Genomic DNA, 26,865 nt, shown 5'->3' with positions numbered 1-26,865 from the left:
GTTAGGGTTTGGTTTTTACGGTGATGGTTTTGAGAAGCTAATTAGATTCAATTGATTTTCAATAGAGGAGTTATTTTGGTTTTGGGTCGTAAACTCCCATTTACCCTTTTGAATATACTAAACCATGTTTCCACTAAATATAAGACTTCTACTTCACATCGTAGCATGTTCCTTGTCTTTGTTCAGGGTCATTTTGCCACGTTGAGATGTTTTCACTTTTCCTTTAAAGACATCCTGAAAAGTGTGATAAGATAATCTTAAACCTAGAAAACTACTTTTTTTATTTAAGTAGCTGTGGGATTTAAAGCAATATAATGTATAGGTTCAAGAATGTACTTTCCAGAGATCTACCTCAAACGTCTAATTGCTACCTATAGTTACTTTTCATCATTTAAACTGCAACGACTATGTTGAAACCATTTTTGTCATTTGAGCTTTGTGTTTTTCATTCAACTTAAATGGATTTTTAATACGTTTTTTTTTATTGATTAGAGTGTCCTGTAATTTCTGCTCTGAATTTCACTGCGCGCCAGGCAGTGTCGTTTTCTTCCAGCAGAGGGCGCAGGAGGACCGTCTAACCAGGGGAGGGCGGCTGGTCTCGCCGCAGCCGCTCTGCTGTCTGCCCACCTTCTGAGTATTATTTTCCTGAGTCCAACCGAGTTTTATCAAAACACAGCGGAGTTTAATTCCAACATGTACATTCATTATTCTGTTATGTGTTTCCTTCAACAGCAGGCTACATTAAAACACACATTAATTTTTTTTAATTTAGTTTCACTGTTCTGTTCAAATCTAGACAGAAAAAAATCACCTGTCGTGGTGAATGTATCATTCCGTATTGCATTGCAGCACGGTTATATAGACTATATTAATAAACCATATAGCCATTTACACTGAATCAAAAATCACTGTATTCAAACGAATGTTTATTCATTTAATGATGTGTGTGTCTGCACTACATACGGCACCGGCATATTGTATAATCATTAAATAGCTGTAAAAATTCAAAGAATATGAGTCGATTTTTATTGGGCGTCGAAAAACAGTCTACTATCTTTTGTGTTGTTATAGTGTGTGCTTAAGGCGGGGGGTGTTCTTTTAGGAAGAACTCCAAGTGAAAAGCTAATTCTTGTTATCGCCGTGGATGTCTAATGAGAGGTTAGCACCCACCGTACTACAGTTATTATTATTACCAACCACTTTACTACAGCACTACTCGAGTCAGTCGAATCAATGGACTCCTACGATAACCCCTCCCACATTCTCCCTCCACGAGAAGTAGTCCCCCATTTCAAAGATTACTTATACACACTAAATATCCACAAAAACACTCATCCTCGAATCAAGTGTTGATTTATAGCACAACCTGTGGAGAATATATGTGTTTTCATTAAGACCTAAATCCATTGCTTATTTAGCGGGAAAGCTCTCGCGGAGGGATACAGTTCACAGAGTAACGCGACCTTCTTATTGCTGCCGATCGTCCCTCAGCTGTGATTTCCATGCAGCTCGTGAACGGCTTCACTCCACAGCCGGCGTATGTCCATCTTTTCTACAACTCACACCAACGCACGCCTCCTCCGGCTCCACTGACAGTACGAGCGAGATTTTTCCGCCCCGATCCAGAACTGGATTAACGTTTCTTTCTTGCTGGAATACTTGCACTTTTAGCGCATTTTGGGTCCTACCCCCCCGCTTCTCAGACCCACACCGGGTGTCAACCTTTTCACGCTTACGGTAAGAGGAGGCATTTAGCAGCGTATTGGACGCATGGTGCTACGCCTCAGCGTGTTGCCGGGTTTAAAACCTTATCTCCGGCTTAGTGTAACGTTACTACTGCAGCATGGCGTCTATTCTGCATGTGTATGGCCTGCAGCATGTGTGTGTACTGCAGCATGTGTGTGTGCGTGTGTGCTGCAGCATGTGTGTATACTGCATGTTTTAGTTACTTTCAGCAACGCATCGAGCACCTGCTGCTAGAAAAGTGCATGCATGCCAAAAGCGCATGCCTGCCGGTGTTTTGAACTGTCTGCCATTTGAACAGTGCTGCACTTTGACGCGTGCTCAACACACCTTGTCGCAGCGTTTACACACACACATCCATTAGACGTGACCAATTAATACTAACTACAACCTTTTCTTCTCCTTTCAGTTCGGCGACGTTTAGGGCAGCCATGCCGCTGAACTCTTCCTCAGGGGCTACCGCGACGAGTAAAAACTATGACTACGACTACGACTCCCTACAGCCCTACTTCTATTACGACAACGAGGAGGAGGACTTCTATCACCACAACCAGCAGCCCCAGCCGCCGGCCCCCAGCGAGGACATCTGGAAGAAGTTCGAGCTGCTGCCCACCCCGCCCCTCTCCCCAAGCCGCAGACCCTCTCTCTCCAGCCTCTTCCCCTCCACGGCCGACCAGCTGGAGATGGTCACAGAGTTTCTGGGGGACGACGCGGTAAACCAGAGCATTATCTGCGACTCTGACTACTCCCAGACCTTTCTCAAGTCCATCATCATCCAGGACTGCATGTGGAGCGGCTTCTCTGCCGTGGCCAAGCTCGAGAAAGTAGTATCTGACCGTCTGGCGTCGCTTCACGCGGCGCGCAGGGACTCTGCCTCTTCCACGGGGGGGAGTAGCCCCGCGTCAGAGTGTCCGTCGGCGAGACTCAACACAAACTACCTGCAAGACCTCAACACGTCCGCGGAAGAGTGCATCGACCCCTCCGTGGTCTTCCCCTACCCCATTGCCGAGACTCCCAAGCCCAGTGTGGCGGTGCTACCGCAGACCCCCCACACCACAACCACCTCCATCCACACCAGCTGCACCTCCTCCCCACGGGACCTGTCACTGGATACCCCCCCCAACAGTAGCGGCAGTAGCAGCAGCTGCAGCGACTCAGGTAGGCTCAACACTGGCTAGCTGTTATCTCTGATCTTGTGTTTACTAATGAAGATGAATGGGAGGGAGGGAGGGAGGGAAGGTGTAGGGCGGGTCATCCCGAGGCGAGCTGGTGCGGTTCCAAGCACTCGGGTGGGTGGTTGGGACGCGTTTCCTCTGTCCCAGCTGGGTTAGTGCTGTTTTGTTATGACGTGGTGCACTGTAGTTGCCAAGCATTGCTGTGGGAGCGTCTGAGACAGCTGATCTTAGGAAAGATCACACACCTTCCTGCCTTGTTCTTTAGCAGCATTCCTGTGACCTGAAAGTCTAGGATGTTTGTTTACCTTCTGCCCGTCCGTCTCTTTCAGAAGATGAGGGTGACGATGAGGATGACGACGAGGAAGAGGAGGAAGACGAGGATGACGATGAGGACGAGGAGGAGATCGACGTGGTGACGGTGGAGAAGCGGCAGCACCTTAAACGCGGCGACTCATCCCCCTCGGACACGCGGCATCCCAGCCCGCTGGTGCTGAAGCGCTGCCACGTCTCCACCCACCAACACAACTACGCCGCTCACCCCTCCACCCGCCACGACCCCCCCGCGCCCGCCGCCACCGCCGCCGTCAAACGCCTCAAGCTGGACAGCGGCAGCTCGCCGCCCTCACACCACCACCACCATCACCACAGCCACGGGCACGGGCACGGCCGCGTGCTCAAGCAGATCAGCGGCAACAGGAAGTGCGCCAGCCCGCGCACCTCGGACACGGAGGACTGCGACAAGCGGAGGACACACAACGTGCTGGAGCGCCAGCGCCGCAACGAGCTCAAGCTGAGCTTCTTCGCGCTGCGCGACGAGATCCCCGAGGTGGCCAACAACGAGAAGGCGGCCAAGGTGGTGATCCTGAAGAAAGCCACGGAGTGCATCTACGGCATGCAGACGGACGAGGAGCGGCTGCTGTCCGTCAAGGAGCAGCTCCAGAGGAGGAGCGAGGCGCTCCGACAGCGGCTCTGCCTCCTGCAGAGCCCCCGGCCCTGAGGGCCACATGGGGGTCTTAAGACTTGGCGCTGGTGGTGTTTTTTTTAAGTTAGTTTTTTTTATGCAAGTCGGTTCGGTTGAGTGTGTACAGGTTATAATGTTGCATGCGAATGCAAGACGGGGATTCTAAAGTTGTGGAGATCTTGGTGGATTTCAACGTTTTCAATACTGCCTCAGACGTTATGGTTGGATTACAATATTTAAAGTTTATTTTTATTAATAAAATATAAAAAGAAAAAAATTGGTGCTGCACAGTTGAGCGCCCAACATAAAGTAAGCCTTTTTTTTATGTTTCTTTTGTTTTTCATTTTTTTGTAAATAAAATTTCCTATAAAAGGTATTTTTGGATCAATTTGACTGGAAGTTCTCACCCAGTGGTTTTCAGTGTTCGCTTTTCCATTTTGTTCCTCAATTCAAATATAAAAGAAAAATGGTTCCTGAAACTGTCTCTTGCTTTTCTTTGGTCAGACACTCATCAAATGTTAGCCTCTAGTATGACGTCAGATCACCTTACATCAATGAGTGCCACTACTAGGAAACACTGTTCTGTGTTTATGTTTACATTTCTCCTGCCTTGTACACGAGCGTGATACGCAAGGGTCAAGGGTTCATCGAAGAGCCAACAATACTTGAACTCGGACACGCCACATCCAGTCCTGTGCCCCAGGTGTAGTTATGCTTAATGGTGATCAATGAAATGTCCTGCCAAAGGTTAGCAGTTAAAGGGACTCTAGGCTGATGTGTAATTATAGTAGGAAGTGAGTGGAGACGGGCGACGCCCCTCTAGCTCTACAGGATAGGGACGGGGCTTCAAGACATCAATTAAAATCCTAGTATCGTTATATGGTTAAAGAAGGAACTCAAACTATGACCTCGATTGTCCAGTATTTTAAGGAAATATATAGACTTAGAGACCTTAACATGTCCATGTACACTATAGGGCTATAAAGCTTGAACTTCATGAAATCACACCAACAATTCTCCATTTTGGAAGCATACGCTTGTTAAGAGTGTTGCAAATCTTTTTTTGCAATTGTTTGATAATAAATCGTCTAATTATTTGTCACTATAGAGCAACATAGTTGTGTTATAAATATCCAAAGCCCTTCTCATACGGGACATGAAACATTAGCCATTGTTATTGTTTATGTACAATCTAAATTGTAAAGTATCACAACTCTCTTGAGTCCTCAAAATGTCGGAGTTTTGCCAATAAAGAAATCCAGTGAGGTATTCTGATGCACAAACCCTTCTACATTATAGGTCTACATTATTGCTTTCGTAAGGGGTCTCAGAGTATCATTTTTGTACACGTTCTCCTGGGTTGACACAGTCTGCTCTGCTATGTGAAGCCTATAAGAAACCATGTGTACAGGGATTAACTTTAGCAAGCAACAGAAACCATAACACAACAGTGGCACATTGAAATTACCCCACTGCATGATTCATATTTATAATCAATATTATTTTGAGTCACGCATTTAATAAAGAAGCGAGTCGACGGCGTTTCCTAACGGAGCCATTACACGATGGAGCGGATTTTATCCTCACCGCGGGCCATTTAATTCTAGTCTCGCCGTGACGTCACTCCCCGTGTCTGACGGATTTCTCGGCTGCGTGGAGCGCGTGGTCGCGAGCACATGGAAATGAGGTGGAGATCTGGGTCTGAAAGACGCGCAAGTGATCATCCGAAAAATGGAATATAATATATATAGCGACCGAATGATCCGGTAAGTGATTATATTGATGACGTTTATATATCGATTATCTATTAACGTGTGTGTCGATGCACTGCTGTTCAACAGCAGAAGGAAGATGGTGTTATAACAATGATATCACTAGCTTACTGTACTGTACCATTGTCGAGCGCTAATGCGCACTTAAATTAGAAAACATTGTCGTAGACCACTTCGCACTCTTTTATAGAGAACTTATGGAGATACAAATGTTTTAAACGCATCACATGACTCTATCTTCACCCAACTGTTGTTGTATAACAGTAGTAGGCCTATTATTAACTGCGGGTTGTTATTCTAGCACCCATAACTTTAGAAGAGACTAAACCTAAAATAAAATGTGCTATTCTTTGTTCCATTGTTCACGTTGATGAAATACTATATTTTCTTCCACATTGAAGCTGTCCTACCATGCCCTAACTGTGTTATGCTGGTTTACATCTCAAGCATGGGACCTACACTTCGAGTTGGGATCATCTCTATCTACTCCATACATTCAGTCAGTGCAAAGGGGAAGAGCTTTAAATCATAACAGATAGTTAAAGGGCCATGTGTTGGCATATGTTTCAGTTTCAGTTTTCAGTCTTATGTAGGTTACCAAAGGAGGAACGGTGCAATGAAATGTGTTGAACGAGAAAAAACAGCACAGCTAAGCAGTAAGCGCACTACCAATAACATCAGTATTCATATTATTTAATAGAAAATATGATAAATATAACACTATACATTAACATGAGGCTTGTGCTGTAATGGTGACAGGTGACAAGTGTAAACATAAGAATTGCACATTAGGCATGTATAAGTCCTGATATAATAGCAGCAGTCATGGCTGTTGCAGACAGCAGGACTATTTAGGTCAATGAGTTGAGAAGCCTGATACCCTGGAGGTAAAAACTGTCCTTACGTCTGGTGGTACGTGCAGCCATGCTCTCATGCTCGTCTGCCTGAGTATACAAGGAGAACCGTCTGCCTGCTGGGTGGCTGTGCTCCATAATGATGCTGTCTGCCTTCCGCAGACCCCACCTGTGAAAGATATCCTGAACGGCCAGGAGTCGGTTTCCAGCGATGTGCTGTGCTGCAAATCAGACCACACTCGGTCGGGACTCGCGGCTGTGGGCAGAACGGTTCCCCGTACCGGGCCGTGATGCTGGCACCAGCCGGGTTAGTGTCTGCAGCGCCTCTCGGTAGGCCGTCTCATCGTTGTCTCTGATGAGGCCTAGGACGGTCGTGTCGTCAGTTAACGTAATGATGGCATGGGAGCGCTGCTCGCCACTTTGAGATCCCCATATCTGCTCGTATCCATGTATTATTACACGGGACGTTATGCCCTTTGTAGCATGCGATTGGTGGGACATCTCTCATGGTGGAGGCCTATGAATGGATATGATGGAGGTGTTGTTGGTGGACCTGGTGAATGGGTCGGATATGGGGTTATTAGGTAATTTTATGATATAATATCGGGCCTTCCTTACCCACAGTCAAACCATGACCTGTGGACAGAGGACAGAATCTAATTGTTAGTAAGCTCTTGTGGCGTGTAGAGGAGTGAGGTGTAAGGTGGTTTGGGTGTTCGGAGTTGCCATACCTCAATGATATGTGATTGGTTGAGGCCTTGAACGAAGATTTATTTCTGGTACATAAACAATCAAAAGCCAATCTCAAGAATGATCAGATAAACAACAGGATTCAGTGTGTTTACATGCGCTGATTGTAGCCTGGTTACGGCAGTGACTAGGTTGCCCATGTATTCACACAGGAACTCAGTTAAATTTCAAGGAGGGACTAGTATAATATGAACCACAACATTGGTTGACATGTCATGTTTTGGTGCTTATTATGACACCATCAAAATTATTTTCTCATGTCGACGATGGATCCATGGTTGTGATTGTGACTAAGAATGGAGTTGCTAGCCGGGAGGACGCAATATCGCTTTGTTTTGGCACAATTTCTCCTGTTTGACCGCAAAATGGTTTCAGATTGGTTGAGAGATGAAAGGGGCGGGGTCTGCAGTGACAGCCTGGGAATGAAACACGGTGCATAGAGCGAGGAGGAATATCGTCTTCCTGATTAACTTTTGCTTAAGCTACATAACCCTGGTTACGACAGCTACGTAACCTCATCCTTATCTGACATTATTTGTTAATTCAGATTCTGTATATAATAGGCTGTAAGCCCCCTAGAGCAAGGTGATCTAATACATACCTGCTCTTTATGACCTGTCTCGGTACTGTCTCTAACCCTTACCTGCTCCTTTATGACCTGTCTCTGTACTGTCTAACCCTAACCTGCTCCTTAATGACCTGTCTCTGTACTGTCTAACCCCTACCTGCTCTTTATTGACCTGTCTCTGTACTGTTTAACACCTACATGCGCCTTAATGACCTGTCTCTGTACTAGATCTAGTCTGTGTTTGGTGGTGCCCAGGACTAGCAGATGTCTTCTTTTTGGACCAAACCCTGGTTTGAAACATGGGTTGAACCGTTTTTTTAATATACCTGGCTTGAAAATGGATCCTGGGACGGAAGCCGGAGCAGGAGAGAGGAGACCAGTAAAGACCGGTATAGGGACTTAGATACCAAGTATAGACCAGGACCAGAGTACAAGTGAAACCCCAGTAAAGAGTATACCATACTCTTTAACAATAGAGAACCGGATAGACCAGTTGAGAACATGATTGACCAGGAGAATCCAGGGGAGACCAGAAGAAACTCAGACCAATAGAAACCAGTTGAGTACAAGAAGGAGACCAGGAAAGAGACCAGGAGAGACAAGGGGACCAGTAGACACTAAGAGGCCAATAGAGACCTGTGAACTATTAGAAACTATGGAGACTGATATAGACCAAGTGGTAGACCAGAAGAGACTAATAGAGGCCAGTAGACCAGTATTGTACTCTTGTAATCTTACTTCATTGGTTATTATTACATACGGTGGAACCTTAATATCTGGAACCTGCAGTAGGGTTACAAAGGAAATCTGTAAGCCAGTAGGAGCTAGTGGTTCTCCTCACAAGCAATTCCTGGTCCTCGAAATAATTAGGGGTGTGAAAAATAATCGATTCTTCGATGCATGCACGCAAACTCACAGCCAGACACAAGAACTCCTTCTAATTCAAGAGCAGCTTTTTCTTGAATGACATAGAAAAGAAAGATTAGAAAGAAAAGAAAACTGAAACCAATTTTTTTACATACTTCCATAATGCAAGCTGCATTGATTATTGCATTGTTCATAGAAAGTCATATCTGTGACATAAGCTTTTTCTCTAATAAAATATAAGATAAGTTAATTCATCTGTTGATGTCTTTGATGATCATCACAAAAGTGGGAAGCGATTAGCAAACTGAGTAGCAAACTCAGATGTATATATATATTTTTGAGAATCACGCATGGAAATGTACATAAAAAAATTGTTGCATCGATAATCGTTTTAGAATCAAATCGTTGACCTCATAACCGGAATCGAATCGAATCGTGAGGTGCCAAGAGATTCCCACCCCTAGAAATGATCCATACCACCAGCGAGAGTACTTTGCTTTACGAAGCGATTGCATTTTATTTTTAGATCAGAAATCGAGTGAGGGAATGCCCTCTGAAAACCGGTTATCACGATGCAGAAGAAGGTTGGCAGTTTTAGTTATTAAAGAGAAAGTTCTGCAAAAGATCCACTTCAACAAGAGTTCCCCTCAATGTTTCGTGTTCTGCTTTTTCTCATCTTTCTGAGGGTATTCAATGGGAGGATTTTAGGACCAAAATCAAGAAAAGATAGTTTGATGTTAATGTGGCTGTTGTGAGCAAACATTACATTATGTAACAAAAAAATAAATAAATGTGTCCGTTAAAGTGCAACTCAAAGAAAACTGTGTTCCCCAGCAACAGTTTCCAGCCCTGTCTGTAAAGGGGCTGGAGACATACCTGGTGTGTGTGTGTGTGTGTGTGTGTGTGTGTGTGTGTGTGTGTGTGTGTGTGTGTGTGGTGTGTGTGTGTGTGTTGTTGTGGTGTGTGTGTGGTGTGTGTGTGTTTGTGTGGGTGTGTGTGTGTGTGTGTGTGTGTGTGTGTGTGTGTGCTGGTGTGTGTGTGTGTGTGTGTGTGTGTGTGTGTGTGTGTGTGTGTCTCGGTGGTCTGCTCTTATGTAATTTTACTTCCAGTAACTGGAATAGATTAGCAATGTAGGCGGTAGGGGGGTGGAGCTGCATACCAGCGGATCTCTCTAGTGGCTCCAGAGTTATTGTCTGAAGACATCATCGCTTAACTCTCTAGAAATTCACTGGAGCCATTTAACTCTCCTCTCTCTCTCTCTCTCGCTCTCTCTCTCTTCCAATCTCTCCCCCCATCAATCTCCTCTCTCTCCTCCACCTCTCTCTCCTCTCGCTCTTTCTCTCTCTAGCCGACTCCGCAGCTCTCTCTCTCCGTCTCTCCCCCTCTCTCCTTACTGTCTGTCTGGCTGTCAGTCTGTCTGTCTCTCGCTCTTTCTCCCTGTCTGTGTCTCGTTCTGTCTTTCACACTCTCTCTTTTTCCCTGTCTGTCTGGCTCTCGTTCTGTCTCTCTCCCTCTTTCTCTCTCTCCACCACACTCTCTCTGTCGGCGAGTGAGTGTGTATTTTTATTGGCTCACAGAGCTGAATGTTGGGCTGCCAGACGTCTCTGCCTGCACAATGTTTTTACTGTGAGACATTTAAACAGCCCCATAGACCCAGTGCGGGGCTGTGTGCACGCTTACACTGTGCTAGCTCTGTGGTGACTTTGTGCTAACAGTGTGCTCATGCTGTGCTATCACCATGCTTACCCTAACCCTAACCCTAACCCTATGTGTTATGAAAAGATAAGATAAAAAGTATCTATCCTAAAGGGGAGATCCTGTTAGCGCTGTGATAACTCTGTGCTAATGCTGTGACAGCACTGTGCTATAGTTGTGCTAGTTGTACTAATGCTATGCTAACACTGTCAAACATTAATAATCCCCAAAGAGAAATAATAATAACACTGTTGCTAACCCTATGCTAATGCTGTGATAGCAGTGTGCTCACACTGTGATAAATCAATGATAGCACAGTGCTAACACCACTGCTGGAACCAACAGCCCGGTTCCCATCAGTCTCTGATGAGGGAATTCCCCCTCTCTCTCCCTTACTGATCACAGCTGGTTGCAGCTATTCTTAGAAACCTCAACAATGTACTCTTATACTCCACACTCTTTCCAGCCCTAGGAAGGGAGGGAGGGAGGGAAAGCAACATATGGTACAGAGAGAGAGAGGAAGAGGGGGGGTTACTGAGAGAGATGGGGAAGAGAGACAGAGAGAGTTAGTTCGAGGGAGAGCGGGGGGGGGAGACAGACAGAGAGGGTGATTCGGTTCCTCTGCTCTCCATGACATCTCGTCAGTCTCTCTATCCGTGGTCACGCGTCGGCCACGGCGAAGAGGGCGGGGCTGACCGGTGTTCTCCCCTCCTCCTCTCTCCTCCTCACGTTTCTGTGGAAGGAAGGGGAGGGGGCTGAGGTGGCAGGGGGGTGTGGTGGGTTCTGTCGGGTGGTCCCAGACACGTCTGACGGTTATGTAAGTGAGCTCCAGGCCTCCCTGCCTCAATGAAGTCATTAACCAGCAAACTTGGACCGTCTGTTTATACACCGAGGAGAGGGAACGTCATCCAGCTATGTTCTAGGATCATTTTTACACGGTTTTGTCGGGAGACCTATAGCAACTGCAAGAAGAAGTTGCTATAAAAGAAGATGCTCCAACGTCCCGGAACTATTAAAAGTAATATTAAATGATAAAAAAAATAATAACTGGGATAACACAAAAAAAACATACAATGTATGATATACATTTATATATATACAGTATATAAGGGATGTCCATTGTTAACCGGTAAATACTAACAGTTAAAAATTAATTAAATCATCTTAATTTCTTTCAGATGACAGGAGATTGTTAGTTTTTTATTGATATTGATTAGGGATGGGCATTCGATTAAGTTGTCTTAGTCGATCGTCGGGAAAAAATAACGATCAATCAGTCGATTAATCGTTAATATTTTACATTAAATAAAAAAAAAAAGTTATATTCAAAATGAAATGAAAATACAAATGCAGCGTGTTTTCCTCTTTGGGATCTTTATTATTAGATGAACAACTCCGTTAAACCAGATCCGTTCAATAGTTATGCGCTACTCTGCTCTAAGCAACGGAGCATGCAGCTCGAAGCCGGTGCTCATAAACATAACTAAAAATAAACACAACCCTAGTTTCTTCCCAAAATAATAACATTAATAATATAAAAAAAACAATCATGTTATAACTTAACCAACCAGTCTACGGATTTTTGTTCAGAAAGATGAGCATGTTGACATGCTCTCGGGTCAGACGCGACCGCAGCCTGGTGACCGAAAACACCCGCTCTGAGCAATATCATCCCACTGCAGACACAAATGGGCGTTCTCGTGTGGTGGGAGTTCCCGTTTACGCAGACTGGAACGCCCCCTTCTTATTCTTCGTCGCCTTTCTCGCTGAACTGTATTAAAATGTCAAAGTGTACTACTCCGAAACCATGTAAATAGTGTTGTAAATAAACTTCCAAAGTTTTTCAAATCTTATTTGGCAAATAACTTCACATGGTGTGTCTTTTTACAATTTATTCGTTACCAGCATTCGTGATGTTGATCAGCAGTGAAATAGTCTGCTATAAGACGTTGACGTCGCTTAGCAACCGAAGACGCTGGGGTTGACAAGGTACCGGACTGCTACCCTTGCAAGTGAACGGAGCGTTCCACGGCATTGAGAAGACCCGTGTAATAAAGGCCTATAAAATGTCTGTTTATGGCATAGATTTCTCCTCAGATTAGGCCAATAAAGCAATGATAACGAAAAAAAAACACATGAAAAAAAAACACAAGGGGTAACATTTTTGTTTTTTATCGGTCGTCATGAAAAAAACATAAGGGGTAACACTCGTTTTTTATCGGTCGTCATGAAAAAAAGCATAAGGGGTAACACTGTTGTTTTTATCGGTCGTCATGAAAAAAACATAAGGGGTAACACTGTCGTATTTTATTGGTCGCCATGAAAAAAAACATAAGGGAAATAATAGAAAAACACACATACATTTTAATGTCATGTATATCCTCTTTATTGATGATTGATCATTGTGAATTTTCATCCCCTCAGTGGTGCAGTTGAGTGTACTCTGCCTAACTCACTGGCGACCGCGGCTCAATTTCTGTGGAAAACACAATATCTTTAATTTGAAACGTAATGCTATCATGTCTATTGCGGTCCGGAATTGTCTGGTCATATATAACCACAGACATATTTAAAATTTAAATCTCCGTGGTAAGTGGAGAGAGCTGTGAGCTAACACCCTGGAGACCGGGGTTCAAGTCAGGTTGATGTCCTCTGTTGGTAGACTCTTATCTCTATTTCATGCGAATTATAAAGTCAAGTATAACCATTGTGTTGACTTTAATCTGTGTCTTGATGGTGCATTGATAAGTTCGTAGGTTAATACTCAAAACAGCTCAGGTTCGGATCCCTGCAAAAACGTCGACAGGACAACGCTGTCGTTTTTTATCGGCCGTCAAGAAATAAACATAAGGGGTAACACTGTCGATATTCATCAAATAAAACATAGGGGGTAACACTGTTGTTTTCTTTGGTCGTCATGAAAAAAACCACAAGGGGTATCACTGTTGTTTTTTATTGTTCTTCATGAAAAATAACATAAGGGGTAACACTGTTGTCTTTGTCAAATGAAATATAAGTCGTTTTTTATTGGTCGTCATGAAAAAAAACTTAAGGGGCAACACTGTTGTTTTTAATTGTTCGTCATGAAAAAAAACATCGGGCGTCACACTGTTATTTTTCTTTGGTCATCATGAAAAAAACCACAAGGGGTAACACTGTCGGTTTTTTTTGGTCGTCATGAAAAAAATTATAAGGGGTAAACCTGTCGATATTGATCAAATAAAACACAGGGGGTAACACTGTCGTTTTTATCGAATGAAACATAGGGGTAACACTGTCGTTTTTTTATCGGTCGTCATGAAAAAAACATAAGGGAAATAATAGAAAAACACACATACATTTTAATGTCATGTATATCCTCTTTATTGATGATTGATCATTGTGTTTTGTCATCGCCTCAGTGGTGCAGTGGAGTGTACTCTGTCTAACCCACTGGCGGCCGCGGCTCAATTTCTGTGGAAAATACAATATCTTTAATTTGAAACGTAATGCTATCATGTCTATTGTCATATATAACCACAGACATGTTTAAATTATAAATCTCAGTGGGAAGTGGAGAGAGCTGTGAGCTAACCCCCTGGAGACAGGGGTTCAAGTCCGGTTGATATCCTCTGTTGGAAGATTCTTATCTCTATTTCATGCGAATTATAAAGTCAAGTATAACCATTGTGTTGACTTTAATCACCGTCTTGATGGTGCATTGATAAGTTCGGAGGTTAATACTCTAAACAGCTCAGATTCGGATCCCTGCAAAAACGTAGACTGGGGTAACACTTTCATTTTTTTATTTTTTTATTTGGTCGTCATGAAGAAAAAACACATGAAAAAAAAAAAAAAAATTGTCCTTGTCAAATAAAATATAAGGGGTAACACTGTTGTTTTTCATCAGTCATCATGGGAAAAAAACATAAGGGGTAACACTGTCGTTTTTATCAAATGAAACGTAAAGGGTAACACTGTAGTTTTTTATCAGTCGTCATGAAAAATCCATAAGGGGTAACACAGTCGAAATGTATAGAATAAAACATAGGTGGTAACACTGTGGTTTTTATCAAATGATACATGAGGGGTGACACTGTCGTTTTTCTTTGGTCGTCATGAAGAAAACGATAAGGGGTAAAACTGTTGTTTTTTATTGGTCGTCATGAAAAAAACATAAGGGGTAACACTGTCGTTTTTTTTTGGTCGTCATGAAAAAAATTATAAGGGGTAAACCTGTCGATATTGATCAAATAAAACATAAGGGGTAACACTGTTGTCTTTGTTAAATAAAATATAAGGGGTAACACTGTCGTTTTTTATCAGTCGTCATGAAAAAACATAAGGGAAATAATAGAAAAACACACATACATTTTAATGTCATGTATATCCTCTTTATTGATGATTGATCATTGTGTTTTGTCATCGCCTCAGTGGTGCAGTGGAGTGTACTCTGTCTAACCCACTGGCGGCAGCGGCTCAATTTCTGTGGAAAATACAATATCTTTAATTTGAAACGTAATGCTATCATGTCTATTGTCATATATAACCACAGACATGTTTAAATTATAAATCTCAGTGGGAAGTGGAGAGAGCTGTGAGCTAACCCCCTGGAGACAGGGGTTCAAGTCCGGTTGATATCCTCTGTTGGAAGATTCTTATCTCTATTTCATGCGAATTATAAAGTCAAGTATAACCATTGTGTTGACTTTAATCACCGTCTTGATGGTGCATTGATAAGTTCGGAGGTTAATACTCTAAACAGCTCAGATTCGGATCCCTGCAAAAACGTAGACTGGGGTAACACTTTCATTTTTTTATTTTTTTATTTGGTCGTCATGAAGAAAAAACACATGAAAAAAAAAATAAAAAATTGTCCTTGTCAAATAAAATATAAGGGGTAACACTGTTGTTTTTCATCAGTCATCATGGGAAAAAAACATAAGGGGTAACACTGTCGTTTTTATCAAATGAAACGTAAAGGGTAACACTGTAGTTTTTTATCAGTCGTCATGAAAAATCCATAAGGGGTAACACAGTCGAAATGTATAGAATAAAACATAGGTGGTAACACTGTGGTTTTTATCAAATGATACATGAGGGGTGACACTGTCGTTTTTCTTTGGTCGTCATGAAGAAAACGATAAGGGGTAAAACTGTTGTTTTTTATTGGTCGTCATGAAAAAAACATAAGGGGTAACACTGTCGTTTTTTTTTGGTCGTCATGAAAAAAATTATAAGGGGTAAACCTGTCGATATTGATCAAATAAAACATAAGGGGTAACACTGTTGTCTTTGTTAAATAAAATATAAGGGGTAACACTGTCGTTTTTTATCAGTCGTCATGAAAAAACATAAGGGAAATAATAGAAAAACACACATACATTTTAATGTCATGTATATCCTCTTTATTGATGATTGATCATTGTGTTTTGTCATCGCCTCAGTGGTGCAGTGGAGTGTACTCTGTCTAACCCACTGGCGGCCGTGGCTCAATTTCTGTGGAAAATACAATATCTTTAATTTGAAACGTAATGCTATCATGTCTATTGTCATATATAACCACAGACATGTTTAAATTATAAATCTCAGTGGGAAGTGGAGAGAGCTGTGAGCTAACCCCCTGGAGACCGGGGTTCAAGTCCGGTTGATATCCGCTGTTGGAAGATTCTTATCTCTATTTCATGCGAATTATAAAGTCAAGTATAACCATTGTGTTGACTTTAATCGCCGTCTTGATGGTGCATTGATAAGTTCGGAGGTTAATACTCTAAACAGCTCAGATTCGGATCCCTGCAAAAACGTAGACTGGGGTAACACTTTCATTTTTTTATTTTTTTTATTTGGTCGTCATGAAGAAAAAACACATATGAAAAAAATAAAAAATTGTCCTTGTCAAATAAAACATAAGGGGTAACACTGTTGTTTTTCATCAGTCATCATGGGAAAAAAACATAAGGGGTAACACTGTCGTTTTTCTTTGGTCGTCATGAAAAAAACCATAAGGGGTAACACTGTTGTTTTTTATTGGTCGTCATGAAAAAATAGAATATAATAGAATAAAACATAGGGGGTAACACTGTCGTTTTTATCAAATGAAACATGAGGGGTGACACTGTCGTTTTTCTTTGGTCGTCATGAAAAAACCATAAGGGGTAACACTGTTGTTTTTTATTGGTCGTCATGAAAAAAACCATAAGGGGTAACACTGTCGTTTTTTATCGGTCGTCATGAAAAAATACATAAGGGGTAACGCTGTTGTTTTTTATTGGTCGTCATGAAAAACAACACAAGGGGTAACACTGTCGTTTTTTATCGGTCGTCATGAAAAAAAACATAAGGGGTAACGCTGTCGTTTTTTATCGGTCGTCATGAAGAAAAAACATATGAGAAAAATAAAAAATTGTCCTTGTCAAATAAAATATAAGGGGTAACACTGTTGTTTTTCATCAGTCATCATGGGAAAAAAACATAAGGGGTAACACTGTCGTTTTTATCAAATGAAACGTAAAGGGTAACACTGTCGTTTTTTATCGGTCGTCATGAAAAAAAACATAAGGGGTAACGCTGTTGTTTTTTATTGGTCGTCATGAAATAAAAACACAAGGGGTAACACTTGTTTTTATTGGTCGTCATGAAAAATCCATAAGGGGTAACACAGTCGAAATGTATAGAATAAAACATAGGTGGTAACACTGTGGTTTTTATCAAATGATACATGAGGGGTGACACTGTCGTTTTTCTTTGGTCGTCATGGAGAAAACGATAAGGGGTAAAACCATTGTTTTTTATTGGTCGTCATGAAAAAAACATAAGGGGTAACACTGTTGTTTTTTATCGGTCGTCATGAAAAAAACATAAGGGGTAGCACTGTCGTTTTTATCGTCGTCATGAAAAAAAACATAAGGGGTAACACTGTCGTTTTTTATCGGTCGTCATGAAAAACAAAACAAAAGGGGTAACGCTGTTGTTTTTTATAGGTCGTCATGAAATAAAAACACAAGGGGTAACACTTTTTTTTAATCTGTCATGAAAAATCCATAAGGGGTAACACAGTCGAAATGTATAGAATAAAACATAGGGGGTAACACTGTCGTTTTTATCAAATGAAACATGAGGGGTGACAATGTCGTTTTTCTTTGGTCGTCATGAAAAAAACCATAAGGGGTAACACTGTTGTTTTTATTGGTCGTCATGAAAAAAACCATAAGGGGTAACACTGTCGTTTTTTATCGGTCGTCATGAAAAAATACATAAGGGGTAACGCTGTTGTTTTTTATTGGTCGTCATGAAAAAAAACATAAGGGGTAACGCTGTTGTCTTTTATTGGTCGTCATGAAAAAAAACACAAGGGGTAACACTGTCGTTTTTTATCGGTCGTCATGAAAAAAGACATAAGGGGTAACGCTGTTGTTTTTTATTGGTCGTCATGAAAAAAAACACAAGGGGTAACACTGTTGTTTTATATCGGTCGTCATGAAAAAAAACATAAGGGGTAACAATGTCGTTTTTTATCAGTCGTCATGAAAAAAAAATAAGGGGTCACACTGTTGTCTTTGTCAAATAAAATATAAGGGGTAACACTGTCGTAATTTATTGGTCGTCATGAAAAAAAACATATTTGAAAATAAATAAATAATTGTCCTTGTCAAATAAAATATAAGGGGTAACACTGTTGGTGGACTTTCTGATGGGACTTTCTACACCGTCCGGTTATGTGATTACTACCACTGCTTTGAATGACTGTTGTTCCACGCGGTGCCGACTCCGAGCCCACCGTCTGCAACAGCAGCAGCTGACAGAGTTTTTAGTTGGACTAGACGGATACTGAGTTGAAGGATTTTTTTAACCCAAAGACAGTGAAAGTACAACACTTTTATATAGGCCTATAGTCCAGTGTAAGCTGTGGTCACTCACACTAAAGCTCGCTGTGGGCGTGCAGGAACCATGAACCAACCTGTCGGCGGCTGGCTGTAAACAGTGCCGCGCCTACGAGTGACGTATTAATCGCGCGACTCAACGAATCGATGACCGAATTCGTTGGCAACGCTTTTAGTAATCGATTTTTATAGATTTTATCGATTCGCTGTTGCAGCCCTAGTTCCCAGTGTTCTTGATATTGTCTTGCGAAGATCTGGCCGAGAAAGATCACCTGCCGGTGGCTCAGGAAAAGGGGCCATGTCAATTAGTGTTTTCATTAATAATATTTACTCCCGCTTTGAAAACAACCCAGCCAATCCTCTTTCAGTACACTGCTCAGGGGGGTATCTCATTGGTTATGGAGGTGCTACTCTACTCATCTGAGTCCCCATTGTCTCTCCTTGCTCACGTGTGAATATATGACCGTGCCGGTGGCCAGAGATGAGGTGTGAGGGCAGATATCTGTCTCTCCTAATGGAACAACCGTAAAGGGACAACTGTCCCCTTTGCAAACTGTAAATAAAGTCACCACCCAAGTGCCAGAGACCGGGGGTTTACCGACCCTCAGACAGGAGGTCTGAGGTTCTGTTAACCCCCGCTGGGCAGGGGGGAGGGGCGGTTTACCGAGAAACTGTTTGTCATTCGTATCATTCTCCTAAGGGAGCTTCTGTCATGCAAGGGAAACCTGTCTTCCTTTGATAGTGTTTCCCAGCCAGGATATTGAGACTGACTGGTATTTACTGCCTGTGATTTGAGAAGAAGGCGAGAAATTAGGGGTTGGTAGGGGAGGAGGGGGTATTTGTGGTATTATGGCCCTGACACGCTGAGCCAACCAATGTAGGGGCCATCGGTGAGTGTCTGGGGCCCTTGCTTCTTCGGTGGGTCCCATAACGTTTGAAGTATTCGGCCCTTGAGTGCGTTCTTTTGGCCAATTCAACATGATGATTCAGAGACTAATTTGCTATTCGGCTTTAGCGAATCAATGCTTAGGAAGGGACGGAAGTAGGCACAAAGGGATTTTCTCAATTTCCCTCCTTCATCTCATCAGACTTTCCAGCATTTTTGCACATTCTCGATCAGAAGTAGCTATATTATGAATCTGTCTGAGCGAGAGTGGTGTGAAATGATTGGCAAACGCTGCTTTGTTTCGTGTTTGTATATATCCGCAGTCCAATGTCCTCCGGTGTTCCTTTTTGAAAGACAAATACAGACTATCTTCTCCTGCGGGTTATTTCCTCTCACTCAGGTGAGGAACATTCCTGCTAGTTCGCCGTTGGCTGTAGACTTTGCAGTGCCTTCCAATGCAATCTTTTGACCAAGACACAGGTGACGTGAGGCAACGCAGCAGCCTGCCTTCGTATTGGCTAGTTCTTTGTTGTCGGTTTGGTGTGTAAGAGCCTTTGGAAGTTTGCATATTTCTATCTTGCAATTTATTCTCTATGGACTCGTCAAACTGCTTTTTACTATTGAGCCTTTTAGCAGACTCAATCCAAAGCAACTTCAGCTAATTAAGATATGTAATCAGGGAGAAGGTAGGGGTTAGACAGTACAGAGAAAGGTAAATTAGGAGCAGTTAGGGGTCAGACAGTCCAGAGCCAGCTCATTAAGGAGCAGTCAGGTGTTAAACGGTGCGGAGACAGGTCATTAAGGAGCAAGTAGTGGTTAAACAGTACAGATATCGGTCATTAAGGAGGAGGTAGGGGTTAGACAGTAGAGAGATCGGTCATTAAGGAGGAGGCAGGGGTTAGACAGTACAGAGATAAGTCATTGAGGAGCAGTAGGGGTAGGGGGCATCTTGCTCTAGGATAACTACACATGGGGAGTCATGTGTAGTTATCCCCCCCCCCCCCCCCAGAGAGCTCCATTGCATTAAACACTGACACGGTCAATTGAACTAACTGATTGACCTCTACAGATGAGCATCACAATGTACAACTAATCGCTTATCTTCTTCATTCATTCAGTAATTTTTTTAGGAAGGAGTGTCTAATGTTGACTTATACTGCATCATCAACTTCCTCTGGTTAAAGTGTTTAAATATTTCAAACATTGCTTACAGAAAACCGGGAAACACATTCCTCCACATATCGTCAGTCGGTCACAGCTGGAGTGCCATGTATCTGAAGCGATACCTCCTGCTAGGCAGCAGCAGTTCCGGGTGTCTGACCTGCTGCATTTTGGCACTAACACTGCTAGCAAAGCAGCTGGAGTCCTGTGTATCTAAGTGGCTCTAATTTAACGCTAACACCAAAAGGCTAAGCAGCCAGAGGCTTGAGTATCTGAATACAGGGCTCCAGACTGCGACCAAATGGTCGCATTATGCGACCAAAATTTGAGAGTGTGCAACTGAATTTTACATGGTCGCACATGTGCGACCAGTAAATGTGTGCGTGAGAAGGATAGGGAATTGCCACTGTTAGTGGCTAATTTATGGAGGGGGAGGGTCCTACGGATTAAATATTGAGCGTGCGTAAACGTCTCTGTGAGAAGGGGAAAGATTTCACAACCTGCTACGTGTGTTTGAAAAATTCGCAAACTATTGACTAGTTCTTCCGACCTGCGTCTAGTAGGGTCGGGAATCTCTTGGCACCTCACGATTCGATTCCGATTATGAGGTCAACGATTTGATTCTGAAGCGATTATCGATGCATCTCGATGCAACAATTTTTTTCTGTACATTTCCATGCGTGATTTTCAAAAATATATATGTACATCTGGGTTTGCTACTCAAGAGTTTGCTAACCACTTCCTACTTTTGTGATGATCATTAAAGATATCAATAGATGAATTAACTTATCTAATATTTTATAAGAGAGAATGCTTTTGTCACAAATATGACTTTCTATGAACAATGCAAAAATCTGCGGTGTGTGCCCCTAAAATTTTTGGTTGTGCCCCTGAAATTTTCAGTTAGGGGCCACAGTGCTCCTAGTGAAAAAAGTTAGTCTGGAGCCCTGGAATAGTTACAATTTAACGCTAACACCACCAGGCGAAGCAGCTGGAGTGCTCCAGAGTATCTGAATGGATACAGTTTAGCGATAACACAGAGCTTGACTCGGCAGCTGAGGTCATTCTGATTAAACCTTAAGTGTACATAGCAGTCAGATAAACCATATATTCCTCGATTTGGTTTTAGTATCAACATAAAAATAAATGTCCTTTGCTGCTACAGATGTTTGTGATTGAAGTTGGAACCAAAACAACCACCATATAAGGTTTGAGATATCCTCATCTGAAAAGGTTTCAGTGTGATGTCATACCTTAAATAAACGTGGAACGAATGTAATGATCTCCAGCTAGAGTTTGATGTGGGTGATGTTGAATTCCTACATTGATATTGTGATATTTACCATGCTTGTGTAAAGTTTCCTGCTGCTTATCTGATAAATTCTTCGACAGGCAGTCTGGGCATTCTAGCAGCACAGCAGTAGTGTAGAGAAGGAGCAGGATAAACACAATAAGCTCAGCTCTGTGGTGGGATCAGTGTGAGTCAGCCTGTTCAAACAATAAGGTGGATTTAGTGGAAGTTTACCTTGGGCAGGAAACCTACCTGTTCACCTGACCTACATAGAGAGTCCCAGCTCTGGATAGGGAAGATTGGAGAGTTCAGTACACACGCTTTTTTGTACACAGTAAAAAATTTGTGCGCAGACACAAACACACACACCCTTTCAGAGCAGATGCAGAGAGAAAGGGATCATAAAGAGAGATCATGACAGGAATGGTGTTTAAAGTAACTACAGAGGAAATATTAAGTATGAGGGGGGGGTCAGGGGCCGCATGAGAGATGGGGATGGTAATCAGCGGTGGTACTTAATTTCATTAAGGCATATCATCCCTCCCAGGGGACCGCACAGAGGGCCCCTGCCCCGCCCCCTTGCTTGGGGAGATCACCAGAGGCTGGTGGGCGCCTGCTGGGGCTTTAGTTACAGGGGCCCAGGTGAAACCCACCTCCTGTACCTTCCTCCACACATACCTTGCTCTCACTGTCTCTCTCTCTCTTTGTATCTATATCTCTCTCTCTGTCTCTCTGTCCCACTATCTCTGTTTCCCCCTCTCACTCTGTCTCTATCTTCTCTCACTCTGTCTCTACCCCTGCCTCAATTGCTTTTTCTTTCTCCCTTCTGTCTTCCTCCTCTCTCTCTCTCTCTCAGCCCACAGCATAGAAGCTCCTCTCTCTCTCTCTCTCTCTCTCTGTCTCTCTCTCTCTCCTCTCTCATCTCTCTTCTCTCTCTCTTCTCTGTCTCTGTCTCTGCTCTCTCTCTCTCTCTCTCTCTCTCTCTCTCTCTCTCTGTCTCTCTGTCTCTGTCTCTGTCTCTGTCCTGTCCTCTCTCTCTCTCTCCTCTCTCTCTCTCTCTCTCTCTCTCTCTCTCTCTCTCTCTCTCTCTCTCTCTGGAATTTGTCCTTTGAACCAGTTGCCCTCCAGAATATGATGTGCTGGCCCCTGCTGCCCTCGGGGCCCCTGCTGCCCTCGGGGCCCCTGGTCGTTATCCCAGCAGCGTAGTCGGACTACTGTGCAGGAGGGCTGACGAGATAGATAGGGGCCCTGGGGCCCCAGCTGAGGGCTTGCCGCTCACACTGGCCCCACTGTCGTGTTTGGGCAGAGCGGGGGCGAGAGACTATCGGATGACATGGGACGGTGTTTATGATGAGCCAGCTTGTGTGTTGTCCAGTGTCGATGTGAATCAGGCTCGGTCGTTCGTTCACACCCGCATTCATGTTTTTTAATAGAAGCTCTTTATATTTTAACATTGGCAGCCATAAATAACTTACTGAGTACGTAGAAAAACAAATCATTCATGGCTGGGGTCTGAAATACTCCCAGGGATGGGTCCTGCCCCCCCTCCCTATGTAAGCCAATAGGAGTCTGCTAGCCATCTGTGGGAATCGATACTGCTGCTGTATCACACTATCATAGTCCGGCCCCCCTTACACACACACACTCACACCCTCCCTGCCCCCTTGTACACACACGCACACATCCCACATACGTACACACACACCCTCCCTGCCCCCCCACACACACACACACACACACACACACACACACACACACACACACACCATGAACACACACACATGCATTTCCCATGAACACACAAACACATATCCCATGAACAAACACAATCTCCCTGCATATGCACATATATCTCTGACATATACACACTCTTCCTGCTCTGCTTATACGCGCACTCACACAGACACACACACACACATCCCAAAAACACACACACCCTCCCTGCCCCCCCCTTTCACACGCACACACACACACACACACACACATCCCACATACATTCACAGTCTCCGTGCCACGCTTACACACACACAAACACACACATTCAACTCCCTCACACTCACACACACCGTCCCTGCCCCCTGCCCCCCCACCACATACAGACACACATCTCACAATCACACATACACACACACACACACACACACACACACACACACACACACACACACACACACACACACACACACACACACACACAAACTCACACTCAGATTCACACACACATATGCACCCTCCCTAGCGCCCCCTTTCGCAGACAAACACAAATACACAAACAAAAACACACGCACACAAACTCACACAGACACACAACCCTTCAGGGAAGATGATCCTGTGTCTCTAAGAGATAGAAGAATGATAAACCAACCAAACCTGGTTGTATGTATAATATGAAGTAATATCATATTGTAATCTCATATTATATATATATATGTATATATATATATATATATTTATATATAATTTAGAGTTTGGATTTGTGTTTTATGGTTTAATTCGATAGATCATTCTTCATTTAAGAATTTAAGGAAAAAGATAAGGTAAAAATTTATGATAACGTTAAGTCATAATTAATTTACAAGCCTTTAGTTAATGATGAACTTATGTGTAATGTTAAACTGTGATGATGATAAACCAGATGTGTGATGGATAGATCAGACTACCGGTTGGTACAGACAATCATCCTGATTTACACGCCCCCTTTGTGATGCCAATAGATAGTATAGTTTTACATTGCATTTAATGACTAATAAACACATATACACACAATACCTCTGGTTGTAAAATACTGGGTTCTTTATCATACCACTTATCAATCATCTAAAAATATATATTATTGTTTCCGTCATTAACTAAAGGCTTACAAATTACATGATTGAACTTTACTATAAAGTGTTACCAATGCGACACGTAATTTGCTCCATTGCATAATGCATATAAACCATCCTTGATGTATCCAGCCGCCAACAGCTCCTCTGCTCCTACGGCTCCCATTAGAAGGTCATTTCCTTCCGATTCCCCTGAGGTCATATCCTGTTTGAACCTCTTGAACAGACATCCCCACAGTGACCCCACCGGATATTTAACTCCACTTGATTGAGGACCGTTTGCAGGCCAAGACTCCTTCATATGATTTTAAATCATGTTAACCATAATCGTCTGAGACCTCTAAGTCTATTTTAGATTTCCAGGGGGCCCTTCTCTTTCTCTAGATTTCTTGGCCCAATTATCAATGGACGAAGACCCAAATACCTCCAGTCACAATTAGATGGACTCAACGATTCAGAGCATCGTAACAATTGTTGTTTATGTCTCAAAGGACCTCAAGGGCGCTCTCATAGTGCCCCCCTCTTTATTGTCATTGTATTAATCACGCCCCATGTTATGAATACACACAATAGTTTATGGAAGCTAAGTTTAATATAAAAGATGAAGAGAAATATCAAAATGACTGACAAAAAGGGCCGACAGTGGAGGTAGACCTTGGCAATTTGAGTAGTTCAGAGGGACTTCTGCTGTGCACAGCTCCCCCCCCCCGCCCCCAAGAAGGCAAATGTTCGTTTTATTGGGGTGGATAAATAACACAACACATCCACACTCGTTCCACCTCCGCGCCTCTTTTAGCCCGGGTCGTCCATGAAAGGACAGGTGTGAACGTGAGGAGGTGGGGGCGGCGGACAGCTGCCTCCTGCTCCTGTTAATGGAGATCCAGGCTGGGGAGGGGGAGGTGGACGAGGAGAAGCCCCTACCCCTCTCTGGGCTGACAGCTCGTTGGGAGACTAGAAGTCTCTTCCCGGCTCTGATTAATGGAGCTATCTGCTGTCCTTCATCCCCCCCCAGCCCCCTATTGGGATGGGTTCCTATTGAGTGAGGGGCCGTTTATTTGCCCACAACAGATGGGCCCCCTGGGGCCAGGGGCTCGTTTGCACCTCTTCTGCTGCGGGGGGCACCCCAGCATGCTCCATCTTCATCTGGCCCCAGAATCCTTAACACCGGCCCTGCTCAGAGGTCACCTCTGCTGCCCTGGTTCCCGACTAACTTACTGCTGGAGAATGAATGTTGATCTGTCTTTCACAACTTTCACCTGTCTCTCTCTCTCTCTCTCTCTCTCTCTCTCTCTCTCTCTCTCTCTCTCTCTCTCCCTTCCTCTCTCCCCTTCCCCCTCTCTTTCTCTCTCTTCTTCACTTCTATCCATCTCCCTCTTCCCTCCCTCTCCTCCCTCTCTCTCTCTCTCTTCCTTCCTCTCTCTCCCGTCTCCCCCTCCCCTTTCTCTCTCCTCCCCCTCTCCTGTTCTCCATCTCCCCCCCAGCAGGGGACATGGCTCTCTGGCAGCATGACTGATGGGCTTGGTCGTCCCATAGGGTACTGTGTCTGTGTGTTGGCCGTGCGATGGCACCATACAGTATAAATACACCCCTGCTGTCACAACACAGCGGCGTTCCAGTTCAGCAGAAGCTCCGCTTGGTCCAGTTTCTTATGCCCTCCCCGACAGGGCACTGTTGACGTATTTGGGGCAGGATCCTCATCCACCGTCATACCAGATCCGTGTGTGCAGGGTTTAGGTTCGGCTTAAATCCCCTCGAAATCTCAACGATTTCTCTTCCATGCGAAAGCGGGTATGTTGTTGAACGCCGACATACGCCGTCTTACCGGCGGCTGAGAGACGTGAGCGTCTCCTCATTTGTTTTGGTCGCGTTTCAGTGAGAATAAAGCCCCAACTGACAATGGGGGGTTGTATTTATGCCTTGAGTCATTCCTGTCTAGTCTTCTACAGTGACATGCACGAAGCGAAGAAGAGGCGTCAAAGATTTGACTTGCAAATTCCCTGGTTTATTGACTATGGGGACCCATTGAGAAGCCCCGTCACCATTATCTTCCACCAGTTATCTGCACGTTTACCCAGTAGACAGATTGGCGGTTTTCCTTGACGTTTCCTTTTCCGTGTCGTGTCTGAACAAACACTTGAAATGTTTCCAAAGGGTGGTGATAATCTTAAGGAGATGGTTTTGTATGATGACACCCCTTCCTGCATCTCTGACTTCCTACGCGTTTAGGAATCGCTGTTAGCTGTAGTGGCTCAGTGAATTCAGATGTCATTAAGGAGCAGGTAGGGGTTAGACACTACAGAGACAGGTCTGTAACGAGCAGGTAGGGGTTAGACAGTAGAGGAACAGGTCATTAAGGAGGAGGTAGGGGTTAGACACTACAGAGACAGGTCTGTAAGGAGCAGGTAGGGGTTAGACACTACAGAGACAGGTCAGTAAGGAGCAGGTAGGGGTTAGAAAG

At 43.7% G+C, this 26,865-nt stretch overlaps 1 protein-coding gene across 2 annotated transcripts; it reads left to right on the top strand.

The window, feature by feature from the left end:
- The first annotated feature begins 1,512 nt into the window (after window positions 1-1,512).
- On the top strand, window positions 1,513-4,783 carry myca (MYC proto-oncogene, bHLH transcription factor a). Of its 2 annotated transcripts, none has more exons than XM_056584265.1 (3): window positions 1,513-1,737; window positions 2,153-2,901; window positions 3,251-4,783. In XM_056584265.1, the coding sequence occupies exons 2-3, from the start codon at window positions 2,175-2,177 to the stop codon at window positions 3,913-3,915; spliced, it is 1,392 nt and encodes a 463-aa protein (XP_056440240.1). In that variant the 5' UTR covers window positions 1,513-1,737; window positions 2,153-2,174; the 3' UTR covers window positions 3,916-4,783. The 2 variants fall into 2 exon arrangements, with proteins under 2 accessions (XP_056440240.1, XP_056440239.1); XM_056584264.1 differs by having other exon boundaries at window positions 3,248-4,783.
- The last annotated feature ends 22,082 nt before the right edge of the window (window positions 4,784-26,865 follow it).

This window comes from Gadus chalcogrammus, chromosome 23 (genome assembly GCF_026213295.1).
Source record: "Gadus chalcogrammus isolate NIFS_2021 chromosome 23, NIFS_Gcha_1.0, whole genome shotgun sequence".
Classification (NCBI taxonomy): domain Eukaryota; kingdom Metazoa; phylum Chordata; class Actinopteri; order Gadiformes; family Gadidae; genus Gadus; species Gadus chalcogrammus.
The sequence above is the reverse complement of the archived record's forward strand: the minus strand, read 5'-3'. Positions and strand labels throughout refer to the sequence as shown.